This window comes from Neodiprion lecontei, chromosome 1 (genome assembly GCF_021901455.1).
Source record: "Neodiprion lecontei isolate iyNeoLeco1 chromosome 1, iyNeoLeco1.1, whole genome shotgun sequence".
NCBI classification, from domain to species: Eukaryota; Metazoa; Arthropoda; class Insecta; order Hymenoptera; family Diprionidae; genus Neodiprion; species Neodiprion lecontei.
The window spans coordinates 30,917,849-30,939,756 of record NC_060260.1 but is presented as its reverse complement, the minus strand read 5'-3'; the positions used below and the strand labels follow the sequence as shown (position 1 = coordinate 30,939,756).

At 37.0% G+C, this 21,908-nt stretch overlaps 3 protein-coding genes across 8 annotated transcripts; 1 reads left to right on the top strand and 2 right to left on the bottom strand.

The window, feature by feature from the left end:
- Positions 1–91: 91 nt before the first annotated feature.
- LOC107222037 (dnaJ protein homolog 1) lies at positions 92–2,969 on the top strand. Of its 2 annotated transcripts, none has more exons than XM_015661244.2 (2): positions 92–247; positions 1,248–2,969. In XM_015661244.2, the coding sequence occupies exon 2, from the start codon at positions 1,259–1,261 to the stop codon at positions 2,333–2,335; it is 1,077 nt and encodes a 358-aa protein (XP_015516730.1). In that variant the 5' UTR covers positions 92–247; positions 1,248–1,258; the 3' UTR covers positions 2,336–2,969. The 2 variants fall into 2 exon arrangements, with proteins under 2 accessions (XP_015516730.1, XP_046586815.1); XM_046730859.1 differs by lacking the exon at positions 92–247 and adding an exon at positions 818–836.
- Positions 2,664–6,419, bottom strand: LOC107221995 (A disintegrin and metalloproteinase with thrombospondin motifs adt-2-like). Its single transcript, XM_015661187.2, has 4 exons — positions 6,292–6,419; positions 5,862–6,074; positions 4,867–5,651; positions 2,664–4,675 (listed from the first exon to the last, which is right to left on the bottom strand). The coding sequence occupies exons 1-4, from the start codon at positions 6,409–6,411 to the stop codon at positions 3,442–3,444; spliced, it is 2,352 nt and encodes a 783-aa protein (XP_015516673.2). The 5' UTR covers positions 6,412–6,419; the 3' UTR covers positions 2,664–3,441.
- A 1,063-nt stretch (positions 6,420–7,482) lies between these two features.
- Positions 7,483–21,145, bottom strand: LOC107222026 (histone-lysine N-methyltransferase, H3 lysine-79 specific). Of its 5 annotated transcripts, none has more exons than XM_046744186.1 (12): positions 20,721–21,145; positions 18,703–18,882; positions 17,338–17,664; positions 16,991–17,258; positions 16,220–16,910; positions 15,666–16,137; positions 14,836–15,444; positions 14,205–14,719; positions 13,698–13,946; positions 13,052–13,287; positions 11,999–12,069; positions 10,155–10,411 (listed from the first exon to the last, which is right to left on the bottom strand). In XM_046744186.1, the coding sequence occupies exons 1-12, from the start codon at positions 20,796–20,798 to the stop codon at positions 10,307–10,309; spliced, it is 3,801 nt and encodes a 1,266-aa protein (XP_046600142.1). In that variant the 5' UTR covers positions 20,799–21,145; the 3' UTR covers positions 10,155–10,306. The 5 variants fall into 5 exon arrangements, 3 of the variants coding, with proteins under 3 accessions (XP_046599182.1, XP_046599648.1, XP_046600142.1); XR_006905238.1 differs by having other exon boundaries at positions 10,347–10,411; positions 11,999–12,150; XR_006905168.1 differs by having other exon boundaries at positions 10,349–10,411; positions 11,999–12,082.
- Between the last annotated feature and the right edge of the window lie 763 nt (positions 21,146–21,908).

Below are 21,908 nucleotides of genomic sequence, written 5' to 3'. Positions count from 1 at the left end.
ACGGAAGTTGATGGAAGGTTCGCTGACTAGCTCCGAGGCATTTCTCGAAAGTTCCGGAAAGTACTAGACGAACGTTTGTATATATGGGCTGCGCAACCTACGCCATACTTTAGTGCATCACAAGACGTGAAACGTACGCTACGAGAGTAACGTTTAATACGTGTTGGAGTTTATTAAGCAGTTTAGTGATCAAGTGTATTTGGATATATAACAGACCCACGACAACTAGTATAAAATAATCCCCAAAGTGAGTAGTTCAAATGAGTATATTGTCTGCGTAGGATTTTAAATCAGAATCTGAAATTGAAAATAGCTCCGCATTTATCTCCATCATGTAGATATACGCGACGCGAAATTTAGAAGTCTGCGATGATCGTGCATATACGAGAATGGCAATGGGAGTGATTCTCAATCCACTTCGATCGTTGAGTTTATTTTTGAGTTGTTTGGAATTGCTACACTGTTCGATGCTATAGGTTTCATCATATCCAGAAATAGACCGTCTAATACGTGGGTGTGTAGGGCCCGCTGTCCCCTCTGTGGCCTGTATGTAGTGTATCGTCTGTAGCAAAGCACATCGAATGACCGTGTAAACTGTTTTTAAAAATATCTGTTAATTCAACGTACCGTTATCACCATACGTTTCATGTAAAAGTTACGCACTGTAGTCAGTAGTTCCAAAGTTTGAAAACGTACCGAATTTTTAATTTGTTGCCTTTTTTAATCTTCGCCCTCCGTATTAATAACTCTCATCTTTGGCTACAGCTGCTACAAATTCTTATTGAGAAAATAGCCTTGATTGTACGAAGTTTTGGTACCAACGTCGTAAATCCAAGGTCGTAATTTCATTCAATTGAACATTTCACTTTCTGCAAGTTTTAACTCTTTATAAGGATCTGAAGACACTATGACATTGGACTAGTAACGTTCAAATCAACTCGATAATATTTATACTTCTATTTTCATTCTTCATCACTGGTTAGATCTTTCGCATATCGGATCCTATTTGCAATTAATTTATTTTGACGTGTGTTGTTTTCGTTTTCGTAACAGTCCTACTGTTTTATTGATTGGGTATTTACTCTTGGTTGGAGTGTCACTCGCCACTTGTGATTATGACATGGATCATTAGAGATCATTACACTAAGAATTCGAGATTGGAGTTTTTTTCCACTATTTTACTGTAGGTTTAAATTCAATTTATTTCAAATTCACATGGTTAATTTACATTGATTAATTTGTTGCAGGATCATAAGCAATGGGAAAAGACTACTATAAGATGCTAGGGATTGCCCGGGGAGCAAGCGACGATGAAATTAAGAAAGCATACCGTAAATTGGCTTTGAAATATCACCCTGATAAGAATAAAAATTCGGGTGCTGAAGAAAAATTCAAAGAAATAGCTGAGGCCTACGAAGTTTTATCTGACAAAAAGAAGCGAGATATCTTTGACAAGTATGGAGAAGAAGGTTTGAAGGGAGGATCTTCAGGAGGATCTTCTTCCGGTCCCAACGACCCCGGATTTACTTCATATACTTTCCATGGGGATCCAAGAGCTACATTTGCACAATTCTTCGGGTCGGCCTCACCATTTCAGACATTCTTCGATTTTGGTGGTCAAGGAAGCAATCGTATATTTGGTTTTCATGATGACGACATGGACGTGGATGACCCCTTTCATTTAGGAATGGGTCCAGCGAGACCTGGCGGGCCAGGAGGGGCATTTAGATCTCATTCTTTCAACTTCGCTGGCTCAAACGCTAATAGAGGAGGCAGTAAGGATCGGGCACAGGATCCACCTATAGAACATGACCTCTATGTCACCTTGGAAGACATCACCAGGGGATGTACAAAGAAGATGAAAATATCGAGGAGGGTAGTCCAAGCTGATGGTTCGGTTAAAAAAGAAGATAAAGTACTAACAATCAACGTTAAACCAGGATGGAAAGCCGGGACAAAGATAACTTTCCAGAAAGAAGGTGATCAAGGACGCGGCAAAGTACCTGCAGACATCGTATTTATTATCAGAGACAAACCACATCCTCTGTTCAGGAGAGAGGGCAGTGATGTCAGATATACATGCAAATTATCTTTGAAACAAGCCTTGTGCGGCACGGTTATTGAAGTTCCAACGCTATCTGGGGAGAAGATTACACTGAATTTGTCAAGGGAAATAGTGAAGCCTAATTTGGTAAAGAGAATCCAAGGCCATGGGTTACCTTTCCCTAAAGAGCCTTCGCGTAAAGGAGATCTGTTAGTGGCATTTGACATCAAATTCCCTGAAACATTAACGCAAAGTGCCAAGGACATACTTTATGACACTTTACCCAATTGATCAAATTGTGATGGTCAATGATTTAAATGAGCAAACAAGTAACCATCCTGTTGTGTAACCCCGTAATCGATCGATCCTAGAGATTATAGAGACTCTTTGTACGTTCCAGTACAATATGTATCGAAGATCTAGCATATTCATGTTCGTCTAGGAAACCCTAGATCGGTAATCTTGTCCACGGCAAGCTTACTTCAAATTTAAAAACAGGCTCAGTCAAAATCAAGTATTTAATATTAGATGAAATGTTCCTTGATCCAAGCCTGTAAAAATGTTCTCTTTACCTCATCATTTGACGATCAGCTTCTGTAAAGTGAAACTAGGATTTTGAAACAGGCGAGCGTGTCGTGCTAGGCGCTAAGTTATGTGATTACGTTGCGATTGTGATTACACATATGGTGTACGAGTCTGTATTTACTATGCTATTTATGTAATTATACTGTGTTCGTACTGTGGAACTGTTGGTATGTATGAATGCATGCGAATGTGGGTGAATGTGAATAATTACAATAATTTCAAATGCGATATTACAAATATAAACTGCTCCATGCTGTTGATACATAAATGTCGAACAGCTAACCCCTGTAAATGAATAAAAGATATCTATTTGTAATAATAAAACGATTAATATTCTTCACTTATAATTCTAATTATTTTTCTTGTAAGTTCTAATTTTAAAGTTGGTTAATTATTTGTACACTAAATAAAAAAATATGTCAAGTTATTTGATATGCATGTGTTCCCATATTTTGATTTTATAATTCTTATACTGAGCTTACAGGGTGGTGTCAGTATCTCTGCTTAAAGTTTTGCTATATGAAGGTGTGCCTGTCGGTGAGGATAGCAGCGAGACACTCCTAAAATAGTCAGCAACAACGGTGACGTCATCCGCCTACCATTCAAAACGCCCCTCACCTCTGTCCCCCCAACTCAGCACTCACACTGTGCCACAGATATTTACGTATTGGGAAGCTGTACCTTAATATATATTCCTGTATCTGTTCGTTTATTAGGCTCGCTTTACATACATTCATCGGACATGGAGGATAATAATAGCAATAAATTAAATAAAAATAGGTGGAGGTCGGTAGTTGAGGTATCTGGTCCACTCAGTTGGCTGCAGAGAACATTGTGTCGAGGTCGAGCAGTTTTGGAGCACAAGGCTCAGAGACTTGTGCTTCTAAAATTTCTTCTTTGACAGGTTGTGGCAGTTCAATGTAATCCTTGACTGTCCAGCCACCTTCGTCCAGAGGCATAGCTGTACTAGGTGATAATGTTGTTAGCAGGGGTAAACCATCTGATCCAAGACTCAAATACTTCATCATCTGCTCTGGAACTATCTGATTGCCAGGACGAGCATTCTGTGGTCCTAAGTTTAGATCTTCTTCCATGTTATTTTTAATCAATCCTTTCGCAAAGCGAAAACTAGCTGGTAAACAGTGGTGTTGACGACAGTAATAATTCTCACCCTGTTCAGTGTGACACCACGTTCCATCTGGAAAATATGGGTCAAGACCAATATCGTTCAGTTCTATACGTGGAGTATAATAAGAGCTATCCCCATTGCGGCGACAAAATATTGCGCAAGCCATCCATGGTCTTTCAGGTTCATGAGGAGCCTGTAATCCACTACCTTGGCTGTCTAGCTCTGGTAATCGTTCGCTAAATTTCTTACATCTCATTGTTCCATATTCTGTTGTACTTTTCCGCTTTTTCTTGCACAGCATTTCATCTTTGCAGAGCGTAACGTCATAACCAAGTCCTTCACAGCCTGCTAATGTATTTTGTGGAAGAGGATTGTTACACAGTCGTCGTCTAGTTTGGGCTCCTTTCGCTCCTGCTATGCAGCCACTATGACACGATTCTTCAGTCCATGCACTCCAACCTCCTTTTTGTATGACTGTATTCCCTGTTGTGGAAGAAATTTGCAACTTTGGAAGACATTCACCGCCACGACATTCTTTTCCCTTTGCGCAGTAAGTTCCATCTAATGCTGGGCCAGCAAAATAATATCCACTTCGATGTGGAGTCTTGCATTGCAAAGATTGACAAGCTTGAGATAATGTGACAACAATTGCGTCATTATCCCTTAAAAGAACTTCACATTGCTTTTTTGCGTTCCAATCTCGGCCAGGTAAACCAAGATATTTGGCATGATCCAAGCTTTTGTCATAGTTTGATTGCGCTTCATCCAAGAGACAAGTTTTGGTATCAATAAGTTTTCGTGCAACGTCACGACTGCATTCAGACCAAATAGTTTCTCCTTGAGTACCCCGGCTAGGTGACATAATATAGCCATCCCTTGGGCATGGGTTTCCCGTCGAATCGTGGTGCATTCCCAAGCTTTCAACCAAGTAATAACATTTAATCAACATGTGTGTGACAAAAAAATGAAATATTTTCAACGGAATCAAAGGACTAGAATAAATGACATAGAATAATTTTTACAAGATACAAGTCACAACTATTAATGAATAATACTTTAAGAATACAAGAGATTGCGGTAAATACATGATGACATCTAGTCTACTAACTTGTGTCCGATTTCATGAGCAGCGATGTAAACTGAAGTAAATCCGGCAGAAGGATAAGGCTTTCCAAATACGTTCGTAGTACCCAATTCAGCGATTACACATGCATATTGGTCAAGACAAATACCACCAACTGTAGCTAAACCCATTGTTACTCCGCTCTTCTTGCCACCTTCTATGGCATAAAAATCTAGCCCAGATACGTAAAGACCCATATCCCAATGATTTGGATTTTTATCCCCAGATGGATTGTTGATTTTAGCATAATCGCAAAATGAATCTAGAAGTTGGTTCCTTTCACCATTGTGATGTGGTAATTCAGACGGCTGCCTCTGCATCAAATCTAGACGAACAAGTGCTAGATCGATTTTAGAACCTAAAGTGGGATGGTGATAAAGTGCTTGAACTCCATTTATGTAAGCCAATAACATATCTCGCATTTTCTCCTCGTCTTTATCCATAAATGGTGAAAAAAGCCTGTATGCGGGTTCATCGAAAAATACTGCCAATTCCAATGTTAAGGATTTGCCGTTTCCTCTCCTTGGTCTAGAGAACAAATTGTAATCCAACGCTATGTCATTATTGAAATTTGAAAGTATGGTAGGCCTATCCGGAATATCCTTGTGTAGTGCTATACGAGATGATATAGTAGCTCTTCTGACAAGATGTGGTTCTTTCAATATTTCCCCAGAACGGCCTTTGATGAGATGATCATTGGATAACCATGAATTATCTCGGCGTAAAGGTGTTATCTCGAGCGTAACATTCTCCAAAAAGATTAATCCATGCTATTTAAAAACAAATTTTCTGTAATTAGATTTTGGGGTAGATTGAATATTTATCGGAGCAAGAATAAACTGGAATACACACGAATACTTGGATCACCAATAATCAATGTTAACAAATAATACAGTCAACATATAGTCATATACGTTTACCTGCTATACCATAATAAATATTATGACTTATAATGCTCTAGTCCAAAATTAAATACATACCATAGTACGGTGGTGACAAACACTGATGGCTGCAGAAATCAAATTATCTTGATGAAGATAATGACAGGGCGATGGTGTACTCAATTCTGGTACTTCTTTCAATACTTTGTCCACACCATGTCTCCAAATTCGGAAGCTTGGTGCCAAAAGTTTATCATTCTTGCGTAATGTTAATTCCAATTTTCTTCCAAATACTGTGAAAGTTATAGGAACCTAGCAAGCATCATTTACCGTTAATTTCAATTCTTTGCTAGATGTGTGTACAATAAGTTATCGGGAGTAATAATAATAATAAAGGTACCTAACTATGGTATTCTTTCGCGTATCATTACGCTATTAAAAAAAATTAACATTCTAATTATACAGGTAAAAAGCAATCTCAAAATTACGAAATGTTATGATTTTTTTTACATATGTAGAGATCTCCCACCTTATTTTCAGAGTACGAATTCCAAACTGGTAACAGAATAACTTCTACGTCTTCTGAAATATTTTCTCCAAATGCAGTTGTGAACAAACTAAATAACAGGAAACTGTATCCAAGGATCATCTTGCTCAGTGTTGATTTCAAGTTCAAGTGTCCTAATAGAAGACAGTGCTACATATTTACGTGGAATTATGGCAAGCCCGTAGCAGTAATCATTGTCATGGTGACTGCTATGATGCAAAATGCATGCTGGTGCCTCCATTAATGGCACGTTGACCCCAAGTTATAAATAAGCATCTCGTTCTATAAATTTCCTGTAATTTACATTCAATTTAAAGGTGATAATGACGATTACTAACGTTTTCTATTAAATTTTTTTCGTTTGGCATACATATTAGTTCTTGCTAAATAGTTTTTGATTAACTTTGAATTTGGATACAACTTGTAGTCAAGAAGTAGTTCAACATTTTCGAAGCGACTAGCTCAATTATTTTAGATTACCGAAAACGTTCTTAAAATTTGTGGAAGAATTTTGCATTGTATTTTGAAAATTTCTTTGTCAATATCTAATGCACCTGCTCGTTTTTTTCTCTCGAACGCTTATCACCACATGATTATACCTATAACACGTAAAATGCACACACTTTATTATACAAGCTGCCGTATAGGTAGAATAACGGTATACTTATTGATATGTTTCTATTTTATTCACCCGCACAGAGTGTATGGTGTCTGTGAAAGTGAATAATGTCGCCGATAACAAACAAGAGAGCGTGCATATGGGAGCTCTATCCACGAGCAGACAATTCTGACTGTGGGTAATTTTTTTAAAAAATAACTACCATTTAAAGTATCGTAATATTAACGTCAAAATAAATTATAATTGAAAATAATTCTTTGATGCGAAAACATGGTGATTTTTAACACAGTTATATCAATTAACAGTTTGTTAAATCAATTGAAAGTAGGCTTATGACAATATGTGTAAATTCTTTCGGAGTCTCACCTATAGAATATGCAAGTGAATCATACAGCATTGTACGAATAAACTTTGCATCAAATATTAGTAGTGTCTCGTACAAGAATGCTTAGACTGCACAGTAAAGATGAATAACTATTAATAGGTGTATATATTTTTTTTTTAAATATGATATATTAACATGAAAAGACATGGAGGGTAAAAAAGAAGTAACATTTTGCTTGTTACAAAAACCTTAGTATTAAAATATTCCAATAAAAACAATAAATAATAATCATGATCAATAGTAATAAAATTAATCAATAGATTCGGCAGTGTATGTAACATGCTACAGTCGGTAGGTGACTACATTACAATAACTATATGTACTGTTGTATAGGGGTTATTAAATAATCATTCGTTAATTTACAGTTATGCATTACAAATGAAGCGCTTTTTACATTCGTAGGAAATAACCAAATTCTTTTTTTTTCTTATCACACTACTTACAATTACATTGCCTCATTGAAATCACTGGGTATCTCAAAAATCATTTTACTTCATCCTTCAAGTTTTAGTGATATCTCACTGGTTTTTCTACTTTAATCTCACTAACTTGTACAGAAAAATGTGTGAAAAAATAACTCTTGCGAGCAATAAATATGGATTTGAGTGGTAAAATGAACAGTGTCAAAAGTTGATATGCCAATAACTATAGTACATTATATGAACATGAAGAGATGATACCAGGGACTTTACATAATCGAATAATTGCAACAATACGTGTTCTGTATATTGTAATTTTCATTGCATTATAGAAAATTTATGTTTCTTATGTTCCTACTCATTGTTAGATCAAATTCATGAACAACTAGTTTCATCGATTCGAATTATAAGATGCCTGCTATGTTATTAAAATTAAGGACATCAACAGAAATCTATGGATTAATAATAACTAATAATCGTAGCAGTTTATTTCAATGTTATATTCGTTTGGCTCATAGAAACCTACCACGTTAAAAAATCACATGTGCCAACTATATCAACACATCAGTGTCGTATATAGAATTTTTGAATTTATCAATAATCTTTAAAATGAAATAAGCTTTTACTATGAGCTCCACAATGGTGTGAATGTTAGTTGAAGTTGTCGGTGCTAAATTTAAAAAGTTAGTTTGTGATTTGTACCAGAGATTGTGTTTACATGTACATTAAAAAATGATTTATGAAGTCAAGTCTTAGAATGATAAATTTCTTTACATTTAGGTTGGGTTTCTATTTGGAATAAATCCGTATATTAGAGCGTTCTTTGTTTTATGAAATTTGATTTTCACATCAGCTATATCATCAGTAGACATCTTTTGGTGCAGTTCATAAAAAAAAGAACATGAATGCAAATTGATTCATACTCAAGAAGCCCTCACCAGAAATTCAAATTTCTGACAAGTTCTACTTGTGCCTATCGGACCTGGTTTTATGCCAGACAAATTTTAATTTATGAAGCCAGACCATTCAACCAAACAGCCTATTAACTTTGAAACGGGAAAAAAAATTATTGGCAACAGAGGGATCACAAAACCGCAGCAGAAAAATTGCCCCACTGAAAATAGAATCTCTTCTTGTCAGTAACCATTAACTGGATACGCTTGATTTAGAACCGTTGACAAAGATAAAAATGTATAAACTCTCAGCTTGCATACCATCGTCAAAGGTAAATAAACATTTTTCATCCTGAGAGGGGAAGAAATTTATTTTTCGTCTGACTGATAACAAAGTTCTGTGCCATTTTTTTTTCGTTGAGCAGCTTTAAATTATCGGACTTTCTTAGAATTACCAAATTTTTATCGATCTGTGATCACCCTGGGCTTACTAGGAACTATAAGTGTAGTGACATTGGTTGATACAAACGGTAAAATGAAAAAAAAAAGTTGCTCATCAATGACTGTTGGACCTTGGAAGTAAGTGTAACTCATTTGGATAATGGGATATTTAATCTAAATATTAACCCTTACATGGCACCCTGGGGTGGAATCGACCCCACGCCAAGTTCAATAGTCTATAGATCCCTTCATAAATTCGTAAATTTTACCCACAATTAACAATGGAATATTCTTGGAAAAAATTATCTGCCAAAAAAACTAATATCTGAAGGGTACTTTAGAAGTTCTTCAAGACATTAGGTTAAATGTTATTTTAACTAGGCAATGATTACGAGATGGGGGTCAGATTGACCCATACTTCCCATTGCCACATACTTCTTACCCGTGAGGTGTCCCACGTAAGGGTTAAAGATAGATTACTATCACACTCCATCGTTAACTTATGTCTTTATATGAATATCTTCCAAATTAACATAGTTAAGGCAGTTTGAAAATTATAACAATATGATGCCACAATAGACCTAAAATACTTAATAACTTCTATGTGATTTATCTATTTGGAAAAAAAAGAGAAAAATAAAAACAGTACGAAAAGTTGATTATTTTCTACTAAATACAATGATTTGATTAAATCGCAAGAAAAATTTTGACACACAGACCCAATTCAAAGTTCAGCTTGACATTTACCAACAAGGATCACCCTCAAATGCATTAATCTAAAATTAAAAAATCTAACAGGTTGACTTTGAGTAGAATATTTTCAAGAAGTCAATCTAAATCTGCATAGTTGATCACGGACTGTTATTGTAGAAAGCACTTCAGTTATAACAGGTGGGCTGATAGGGGGTGGGTTAGGACTGATCACCATTAGGGGGCCATTGCCCAGAATTATGCCAGTCCCAGTCTTTTCCTTTGGGACGAAACTTACTTGTCCCCCCTGAATTATTCCAATCTCTGTGGAAAAACTTTTTTTTAAAGTGATGCCGTTCAGGATCAGGTTGCTGTCGCTGGTATTTGAGAGGGACCGAAGAAATATTGCTATTAGTCGGAGGATTTGGAGGACGTGGACTTGTCGGTGAAGGTGTCCGTGGAGGGCCAAGAGCCTCATCAGGAGAGGGAACTATAGGCGGGGGACCAGTAACTGTACTATCGGACCCCAAACCGCTGTCTGGGCTGGTATTTACTCCTTCGGTGGACCTCCTACGCTTGTCCAATTCAGTGGAGGCGAATGCAACCAATCTGTCGAACCCTGAGGTGATTCGGTCCTGCCAATCAGCTTCTCCATCTGTAAGGTGAACCTAGCTCAACCACTGAAATCTAGCTTGGATTGATGATGATGCTTCATATTTTCATAAAAATAAGCCAATCCAATTCAGTACCACCACCTTTCAAGCTTGATCCCGCAAAGTTTGCTTAAGGGACAACACCACTGTGACGGTTTCAAAAAATCGATTTTTTGAAAACCATTTAAAAAAATCTAACATACTTTTAAGATTAAGATGCCGTTGGACCCAGGTCGAAAAATAATTATTTTCGTAGATATTGAATATTTTGTGGAGCGGTGCAGCGCTGCGTCGGTCTCAACGCAAAAGTTGAAACAATTTGGGCCGATGATTATCCCCAACGTCTCCAGAACTTTCATGAGGCTTCTCAGGCCATCATTGAACACTAATACCGCGATATCAGTTGCAATATCAACGATTTTTTTCCCTCCGGAGTGGGACAAATTAACAAACCTAAAACTTTGAACGCGTTTTTTACGAAACCACTTTTTTGACTGTGGCACGCAGCAAAACTCGAGCAATTTTTATCCGATCGACTTCAAATTTTTATTATATGAATGAAAATAGATTATCTAATGAACTACATAGGATTTTTTCGATATCTCAATAATAATAAAAGTTATAGCCTGTTTCAATGAGAAATTTTGCTCAAAAATCATTCTTTAATTTCAAAAGCGTGCCTATTTTTTAAAAATCAATTTTTTTCCCAATCCCCATGTACTTCACTTCAAAATGTCATACTATTAACGAAAACACTGCGAATTTTGTTTTAAGTCGACGTTGAAGAGTTTTGCTGCGTGCCGCAAACCACTGCGGAGACAACAGCACCTGACGCGAGAGCTTCCCCAGCGCCACCATGCGACGTAAAAAATATGTAAATAATGTTTTTTGAAAAATTAATAAACAAGGAAGAAAACGCAAAAAAATTTTTTCGAATATCTCTTATTTTTCCGATAAAAAAAAATTATCGAAAAATGTAAAAAAAACAGGGGGTCACAGTGGTGTTGTCCCTTAATCCTTGCCTGCCCCCATTGTAATTAAGTAGAAGCTTAGCTTCCCATGCATTATCTATATATTCAGGTAATATACATAAGATTATTTTATTTGTCGTGATCTTTTCGGGCCAGCAGCGTTTCATAGCTTCTTTGGAAAAGTAGAATTCATATTAATATGTCCAGGTTTTAGTAGTTATAAGTACCTTTGTTGGCGCATTATTATGAATGTTTGACCATTCTTTAAGAAAATTTTGTGAAATCGGAGTAACAGACTTCACATATTTATTATTTTCAGATATTGCAAATGCTGCACTTGCAAATAATGTTTACATATACTGAGTTTAACTATAGTCTGACTGCGGTACTGCTAATTGCATATATTATTAACTTAATTTATGAGAACTGGACATACTAACTCAATCGCAATGGCTTATTTTCATGCAAATATGAATGAAGAAATACCATAAGAAGTACTAAATAACTATCACGTGTGCTAAAGCTGAGTGCAATAAACAGTAAATGCAAGAAATAAGAGACAAGTACTGAAAATGTAATAATAAAGGTTTGGAACAACCCCTGCGGGAGACAACTCACCGGTGACCACGCACCAACCCAAAGGCAGCCATTCTTTCTGATTTCTCCCTCTGTTCTGTGCGTCTCAATCTCTAACAAAACAAGCTTCAGGGGTTGTGAGTGAGATCGAGTGTGTGACAGACAGAGCTAACCAACATACAGCTACAGTGCATCTAACAAATACATCAAACATCAACAAAAATAAATATAAATAAAGATCAGATACCAGCTCCATAAGTAATTTTTTGGTACGGTCAAATGTACGTAATAAGTCCAAATCGTAAGTACGCAAAAATGTAGAACGATGCATAGCAGAAAGGAAATACAATTCAGTCTACCAAGATTAGAGCAGAAGGTTTAGTAATGACCAATGAGTTATTAAAACAACAGATCAATAATGATAAAAATACCCTTATATAAATTACATTAAACAGGTAAGCTTCGCGAAATTGGCATCTAAATAAATTTGCGGGATGAGAATGCGTACTCAACCAACCCAGAATGTAATACAGTTGGTCTAAATTGCGATAAAAACGTTGAAATGTTAAATAATCGATTGCTTTTTTATTCTTTTGATCTGTTGCTTCAAGGTTAATTTACATACAAGGTATCCCAAAATCTTATAGCGTGCACTTCGGTGTCGACTTTTTGATAATTTTTCATTTCATGAGATCCGAAAATTTATTAACAACAATAGTTCTTACTACTGGCATCATTTATAGAAACTTTAGCTAGCCTTGAATGTATAATAAGAAAAGTGAGCACGAAAAAAATATTTCTGCTGCATTATTTAAATGTAAAAAAAATAATCATAAAATAATTAAATGTAAATTTCATATTGAAATGCTGTAATATTAATAAATAGGAACAGTCGTTTGGTACATGCTTTTATTACTCCAGCACATTTATTGACAAGAAGCAGGCTTCATTTTAGAATTATGTTAAATATCAGTCATTACACAGTCTTCACTGTGTTTGCAGCAACGACTGGGACACCATGTACAATCAAAATCTGTGTGAGGTCAAGACGTCAGGTCTATCTCAAGACAATTTCATTTCAATAAGTTTACTCACCATCATCCCCTGCTGCATTTCTTTGCCTCTGTGTTGTCATTTGTGGTTCATCAACCAGAGGTGTAGACGTATTAGAATGAGGTTCCAACAACGGGCTCAGAGGAGCACCACTTGTGCTTACAGATGAAATTGGTGTTTCAGTTTTGATCGATACTACCGAATGTGACTGCGACAGTGCAGCGCTGCCATTACTACTGCTATTTCCACTTGCGTAACGTGGGTAAGGTTGATACCTACTGACAAAAGTATGCTACTTCCAAATACATGTATACATATTTTTCAATGACTATTGCACAGTGATAACCTTTGTAGGTAATCACTCGTAAGTTCATTTTGTATCACAGATTAAAATAACAACCAATTACCGTATTGTGCCGACTATAAGCCAAGGTTTTTTTGTCGTTAAGAACACCCGCCAAAATCGTTCTCGTCTTATATGCGGACCCATCTTATATGCGGGTAATTAAGAAAAACACCTTGATATACTATCAGAATTGGGGGTCGGCTTATACTCGGAAAAATACGATATAATATTCTGCAATTGTAAGACGGCCATTTTTTTTTTTTTTTTGCAAGCATGCTTAAATAAAAATATAATTGGGTCTTGGCAATAGTTAGTGAAACGACAGGATGAAAAGTAATATACCTTCGACTGCTAACAACAGTTGGTTCACTTTTAACACTACTAGTGGTGGTATTGTGGTTATTCAGTATCCGCGCATGCAGAGAAGCAGCCAACCCCTCCACAGGCAGCAATTCTCCATTGGTAGCTGCTTGAGACGATTGGATTGGGAGAGAAGGGTGTGACTGTGTGGGGACTTGGGATGGATTGTCAGTAAAGTAAGACTCATGGTAAGGCTTGATATCTGCTCTGGGAAGCTGGACTGGCGTATACCTATAAAAAGAAATAGACACTGTCTGATAATCGAGCAATGTAAAATCATTAAATTCATGATACAACTAAAATTCTCTTCACTACAAAACGAATAAATTGGAACGCAAATTAATTTTGGAATTTGAAATTTGGGGTAAGATTTTTTTTAAATGTCAATATTTGAGTTATGCAATACTTCAGTTTTTTTACAAGTTCAAAGTTTTTAGTACTAGTTTAAAATTGGATCAAACAGATTGCGTATGGTAAGCAAATACTCACCTCTGAGGTTGCGTGGTGGGGGTGTATAATACGGATGACCGTGTGGCAGTAATAGGGGTAGAACTAGTAGTTGGAGTCGGAGTAGGAGCGTAGCTGGCAACATGTGCCAAAGTTGCTAGTCCTGCATCACCTTCGGCACTTGCGGGTCTACTAATTGGAGAATAGACTGCTTCTGCTCGGGCCATAACGCTCATGTCGACCGCAGCATTAATAATAGTTTGATTTGATATCTCAAGTGTTCGCTCAATCTCTCCACTCACTAGATCGCCAATTGTCCGTGTGCCAAGCATTCCTCCACCAGCCCCTCCATTGCTGCCGCCACCACCTCCTCCTCCGGCTCCTCCTCCTCCCCCTCCGCCAGTTGTACCTCCATTTCCTACTCCTGTTCCTCTGGTGATTCGATCATCGTGTGTAGATTGTCGAGTATCGATCACAGATCTTTCTGATGTGGTTAAATGAGAGGACAGTCGCTCCTGAGACAGATGTCTTCGAAGTGCCAACTTTGCCGGAGAAACCTAAGATATGTATCATTATGGGCACAGATTTGAATATTAAATAAAACATGTAATATTGCACCAGCAATGAATCCATTGAATCTTTCTTTTTAAGTTGATTTAACGTAAAATCTTACCTGTGTGTAATCAGGAGTAGTGACATTCTGTGGCAGTGCAACACGTTTTCTCTCTGGCTCAGCTTGCTGCTGCATCTGTTGTACTTGAAGCTGTAACTGTTTACTTCTATTCTGCTGATCCTCGTTTAGAACACTTGTAATGATACTTTTCAATCTATCTTCAAAATTAGCTACTCTCGGAGGTTCTTGGGCTTTGTTACACGAATCTCTGACATTAACTTGAGATTGCATGGAAGCAGAGGGAGACGAGAAGCTGAGAGTAGCTTGAGGCAGTCTTGCCCTGGCAGTGGGTGCTGTAGTTGTACTTGGTCTATTTGGTATTCTACCAGCTTCTATTTGTCTCCCTGTTTCTAAGATTTTTTGGGCTAAAATTTCAGGATTATTCTCCTGAATCTTCGCTATATCAGGAACATCAGGCCATTCCTGGGACCTAGATCGTCCTTCTCTACTTTTCCGTGATGATCCAGTCTTGTTTTGTAGTGGTTCGTGCTGATTTTGTTGATGTTTGGATCCAACCACTTCTCGCTGCTGCTGTTGAATTATCGGTACTGATGGTTTCTCATTACTCGCACGCTCTAGCACACTCAATTCATGTTGTAGTTTTGACACCTGAAGAGAACGAGAATATGATACATGTATTGCTATATATAATTAAGAATTTCATTTTCATATTAATTACCAGATATATGAAAGTCAAGTATTCTGTTTGAATTCGTAAGAGTCCAAAGACCAAGTCTTTTTAACATATTTGGGATAAAAATATTACGGAAACTGCACAAAAGGAATAGTTACAAATATTATAGGTAATGAATCTAAGAAACTTAAAGTACCTGGGAATGCAGCCTCTTGCGCTGCGATAATGTGGTTGAAATTTCTTTCAAAATATAGTCTTGCGTGAGAGATTGTGGTGGATTTGAAACACTATTGGTGTTGGTATGATTATTGTACTTTTCTTGCAGCTCCTGATGCCTTATAGCTGTGAGTCTAGACTGTTCAGCCTCCATAGATGACACTTGGGCTTGAAGCTTACTCGCTTTGGCTTGTAATTGCTTATGTCTCATGACAATCTCCTTGGCCTTAGCTAACAAATCACCAGGTGATGTAGCATTTATTCCTAATTCTGTCATCCGAGCTTTTAATAATGCTACGCTGTCATCAATCAATACTTTTATCTGTTTTTCAAGCTGTGCAGCTCTTGATTGCAGTTTTGAATTTCTTTCTCGTTCTTTCGCAATGTCTGTATTTACTGATACTCGGTATGTTGGTGTTCTCATCGATTCTAACATTGCCATAAATTGGTCCCTAAAGACAGAAATGATTTGAAATAGCTAAAAATCATTATTTAATCTTGAATGCTCTTAACTGAAGTTATCAAAACACATACCTATAAAGATCGAGAAGAATCTGAAGAGCATAAGGGGTGGCAGAAGGGGCTGCAGGTATACTGAGTTCTTCATGAACAGAGGTAGAATGTGGCTGAAGAGCAAGAGAAAGGGAAGAAAGGTGTTGATCGACACATCCAGGTGCCGGAGGTGGTTTTTTTCCAAGTGCTTGAGGCGATGTACTAAGCAGTGTTTGGCTGTGTAGTAAATCTAGTCCCGAAATATTGATAGCCTTTTTAGGTTTAGTTTTCTTTACGCCTCTACCTCTTTGTCGACCTCTTGGTGGAGGCCTGGAGACTCCATTGGTGGCTTTTCGATTTAATTTTCTACCAAGCTTAGAAGGCTGTCGGCGATTCTTTATACTATTTTCTTCTAAATCAGAATCACTGTTTGTACCTAACTGTTCAGAGTGATTAGGGCTGTCAAGTTGCCTAGAAAGATCTCTTTTGGCTCTGTCACCCCTCTCACCACCTCTACTTGATGTTCTACTACTATTGCTGGCAGTGATGCTTATCACAGAATCAGAGTGTTCCATGTCAATTGCCCCTGTCTTGTTATTCTTCAGTCGATGAAAATATCTCTCTAGTTTTGTTCTATCAATGACATGGAGATAATACGACACAGGTTTACCAGTCCATGACACAGATCCTTTCAAGGGTGACATCTCTGACACATGCATTATTGTTCCTATATCTAAAAATTTATTTTCATCAAGACATGAATATAAAATTATATACATTATATTTATTAGGTTTGAGAAATATAATACCTACCACTAAGATTACGATCGGTAATGCGAAAGTTTAACGGGCAAAAAGACTTTGATGAAACAATCCTTGCTCCATCTCTCAAGTCAGCGAACCGCTCTTTTAACTGGTGATCTACAGTCGGACCAAAAGCAAAATTGTTTACAAAAACTATTGTGGCTCCTGTTATACTCTCACGGTGTTCATCAGCAAGAAAGTCTCCTTTAACCAACCGATACTCTCCGCATCGCTTACCATACCAGCTTAACCACTTGCGAAAATTATACTCCATGCTCTGAATAAAATTAATAAAATGTTATACGTCACGCTGGGAATTCTGTAATTGAACAATAAATTTTGCCTCTTTAACATACCTGTGCATATTTGGATGGTACATCGGCTCTTTCGACACCAATGCAAATTTTACATGCGGTAGCAGCAGCCATTTGAAGAACTACCTGACCAACTCCAGAACCTAGGTCAACAAATACGTCGTCGTCGGTAACATCAATTTGATCAATCATTTGGCAGACAAGTTCATAACTCGTTTCTCCATAGACTTCTGGCGAAAAGGGTTCATACTGATTTAATTTGTCTGGCTCCACTACCGCTTGATTATACGTCTGCTGAAGTACATGACGAAGCAGGCCTCTGCTAGGTCTTTTATTCAGTCGTTGCATTGGCAGACTAGTACCTTTTTCCTGGAAATAGGAAATGTTAGTATGTTGTCTTTAACCAGAATTAATCTATAAGTCTAGAATATGAATATATTAGTTGATGATAATTGTACTAAAGTAATACATTTGTTACTGTTTTCTCAGGATTGTTTTATAATAACTCTAGTAAAAGTACAAAAATCAGCAACCGGGAAGCAATTAAGATGGTGAGTGGCAATAGTTCATATGGGTTAGTTACGTTAGTGATTCTGTTGAAGGATGTTCCGAAAAAAATAATAACATAAGCAATTCAATACCAAGGTATAAGCATAATTTATGTAAAACCAAGAACAGTTTATCCTAAAACACCTTTACTAGTACATATACAGTCAAATCCTGATTTAAGTTCGCATTCTGAGGGTTTTTATTTGAGTTCCTTGAGCAAAAAGTTATACGTTCTACTTACAGATTTACAATCCACTTAGCCTGTAACTTAAAGAGATACGTTAAAAGTTTGATATAAATCTGCATTATACTATAAATCCCTGGAATCTTGTTGACTTGCAGTATTGCTATATAACTCATTTTGCAGGCTAGAATAACGTTGTAACAGTGCAAAATATAAGCTCACAAAATAAGTGCAAAATTGACACGAGATGCACGTTTACGAATAGGTAAATATAGAATCCATGATAACTGGAACAGCCTTGCTCAACGAATTGAGTTTATACTTGGGGTATTTCCGAGGTTTGTTATAAGATTGATATACGTCTGCTTTCAATAATTTTACATAATAAAGAAAATTGGATTACGCTAGCATAGACTTTAAATACATTGTTTATTATTATATTGTAATGTGTATGGTGGATAATAAATTTAGTTAATGGTGAGAGTTACGGTGATTCCTCATTCCAAGTTATTTAGCAATCGGTTCAAGTTCTTACTATAGGTAGATTATATAGTTTGTTGAAAGTATATTTACAGATTCCTCACTTTAGAACACAAATAGCTTATTCTCCAGAGAAACATTAAATGGGGATTTTTCTGTTTAAAATTTTCTTTTGAACAACATATAGGACTTACCAACTGAACCCGACTATCGATAGCTCTGTTAAATTTGTCGCATAAATTTTTCATGCTCTCAAAATTATGCATATCATAGTTACAGAGAATATTATTTTCCAGAGGAATTTTCAAGTCGGGTAGATCCTCGCAAACCCATCGCATTGTTTCCACAACATCAACGGCTCCATCGTGTCGATCCTGTAACAACAAGCATTGAAGTTAATAATACGTCATATAAGAAAATAAAAGTAGTGAATGAATGGCAAGCAAGGAGTTATTAACTTACAAATTAGATGATAAGCGATTGCAAAATTCTAATAGTTTCTAGCGGTTCCTAATCATTGATGAATAATAGTTCCTAATCATTTGTGTCAATTGAATTTTATGCGATTTTAACCAATTTCGGATGACTTCAATTTCAAAGATATTCAGTAATCTTGAGCTACTTCCATTGTGATTTTGACAGATTTCAAGCAATTTTCAGCAATTTCAACTTATTTTCAGATTATTTCTTGGGAGTCGCTTCACTTAAAGTGGTTTGCAATTACAAGAATCGCATCTCAATGGCAAGTATAGAAATATAACCGTGACAATGTTTGAAAGTGCTTGTTCAGCAAATATTGTTACAAATTTGTAATAGCAAATCAACCAGCATTTTTTTCAACTACACACAGCATGTGGGAAAATAGAAAAATTTCCATTTATTGATCTTGTATAGCTGTTAAAGCTAAATCAACAAATACTAAAATTGTTTTTCAAGTCTTACAATTAGTAAACATGAGAATTCAGTACTGTCACTAAATTTTATAAGGCTCTTAGAAATGAATTTATTTATTGTAGGTATTGATTGTCCCCTTGGCACTGTTATCTGTCATATTTTCTGTTGACTCCAATCTTATGCCTCATTCCTTATTAGTTTCACACAGGAAATTTCTTTTTCCTTACTTAGTCACAGAATTCCGCAGACTTATTTACATAGGATTCTGCTTATATTTTTCAAGAGGTAAACTACACCATGACTGGAGACAAAATTCTCAGTAAACTTCATGAATGTCACAAAACAATAAACAGAAAAATTCGTGCCGGATTTAAACTGAGTTTTATTCGACACCAATCACACAGTGAGTATCTTTATAATTAGATCTGAAAAGTAGTACAGAAATTCGTCATAATGTTATTATAATAGTGAACCCTTGCTCGATTAATTCCATATTACACAAACATGATTAATGTTGATTATTAACTCTCATAATAATTCAAAACAGCTTTGACTGTATAACAGTAACATTATAAAACTCATCACGTGATGGCAGTTGAAGTTAAAGCTCTGTAAGTACTTGAATTTCAATGTGTGAGACTGACCTACATTTACTTCACTTGTTTATAAATGCATGTGCATATCATGGCTAATATAAAAGTTATAGTCTGTAATACATGAAAAATACATCAACGCCATTACAAAGACATCCATAATGAACACTGTTGCTAAATCTGAATTATAGATGAGTGCAGGATGTTAAGAATAATAGGCATGTAAGTTACATTTGCCTTTTGTCAATGGTATCAAAAATAATGCCATAAATAATTGATGTAGATGAAAAGATTTACCAGGTAGTAAAAAAAAAAGCACATTCATCTAAATAAACTCTTTGTTAAACTTCTAACCTATGTAACAAAGATAAGCTACAAACAAATAAGTCGACTCGAAATCATGGAATAAGTTGACGATACGGTTGCACCGAATGAACTGATTTGAAAAGTTTCGTAAATGGTTTGGGAATTGAAAAATTAATTAAAAGCATAAGCCATATCGATAGATCAGATAATTAGGTGACAGGTGTACAGGTTAATAATAACGTAGTTTATTTGTGGTTATAGATACGAGATTCATGCAAGTGAAGAAAGTATTTCATGAAGAAAAGTGCAGAGTAAGACACTACATTCCGAATTAAAATGACGCATGGTATGTCGTATGAGTATTGTTTTCTCGTACGACAATGAGGTAATCCTCATTTACCGCACGTATAGGTACTTACTGATCCTGACCCAGAGGTAAGAGGCCACTGATAGATAATGGGTTCAGCTCCAGCCGGAGAATGCAACCGTAATTCCATTTTTTTAACAGAGTAAGGCTGATCGTGTAAAAATGCTTCGTACGTGACGTAACCGCCCAGAGTCCCGTTGGCGCGCGAGCACTAGGACACCAACACCACGTAGAAGACGCTCGCGGAGCCTCTCCGCTTCTCGACTTCTTTCCCGTACATTAAGAAGGCCGATGACGAGCAACGCTTGGCGCGTGCAAACGCACGGGTAATACGTGGAATTGCGAATCGCATGCAATTCCGATTAGCGGAGAGGACACGGAAAATAAACTACTCGGCTCAGATCAGAGCACGGCCGCGCGACGGAAAACACAAGTGGAACGGAGCGGAGTGAAGTGCGTTGGGGGGGGATGACGACATCAAAACATGGCGTCATGCCTTCCCGTCCGTCGTCCGACCGACCGATCGTGTGTCTTTCTTCTCTTTCTCCCCAAGTTCACAGCTCCGGCCCCCTTCTCACTCTTTCTCTCTCTCCCGCGCCAGTGCACTCACGTCTCTCCGCATTGATAGCGGTGTTCTCTCTTTTCTGGACGACGACCCATTTGGATTCGTAGTCTAGGCACTAGGTATAAGCCAGCTTCTACGCATGCGGGACTTGACGAGAATCCGAGAAAACGAATCGTGTTCTGGAGGCAAGCCCCAGCGCGGCTGAACCTCACGATCAGCGCTAATTTTGTACTCGAGTTAATTGATACGAAATGTAATGTATGATAAAAAACTGAAGTTTATCTCAGTATATTTCAGATTTGCAATTATTATTATCAGTTATCTTTTATATATATAATAATAATGTATGGGTAGCTATGGGTTTCTCGCCCTTTGAAGAGGGGGCAAAAAATTCGAGCTTCATTGTGAACTATTTCTTAACCTCGGCCGCCTGTCAATTATAGATGAAAAAGCTCAGCTGTCCCAAACTCCCAACTGCAGGGAGGAGACGATTCGACACGGAACCCATTGCATGGCTCTTGTCACGTAGGCACGTCACTACTAGTGTCATCTCCCAGGTAATCCCTCAAGCTGCTGGATTTTGCCTGAATTCGTAATTTCATATTTTACCATCGAAACACAAAACGTGGTATTTATTTTAACAAATTTAAATCAGGACAATGTACCGTTTTAGTA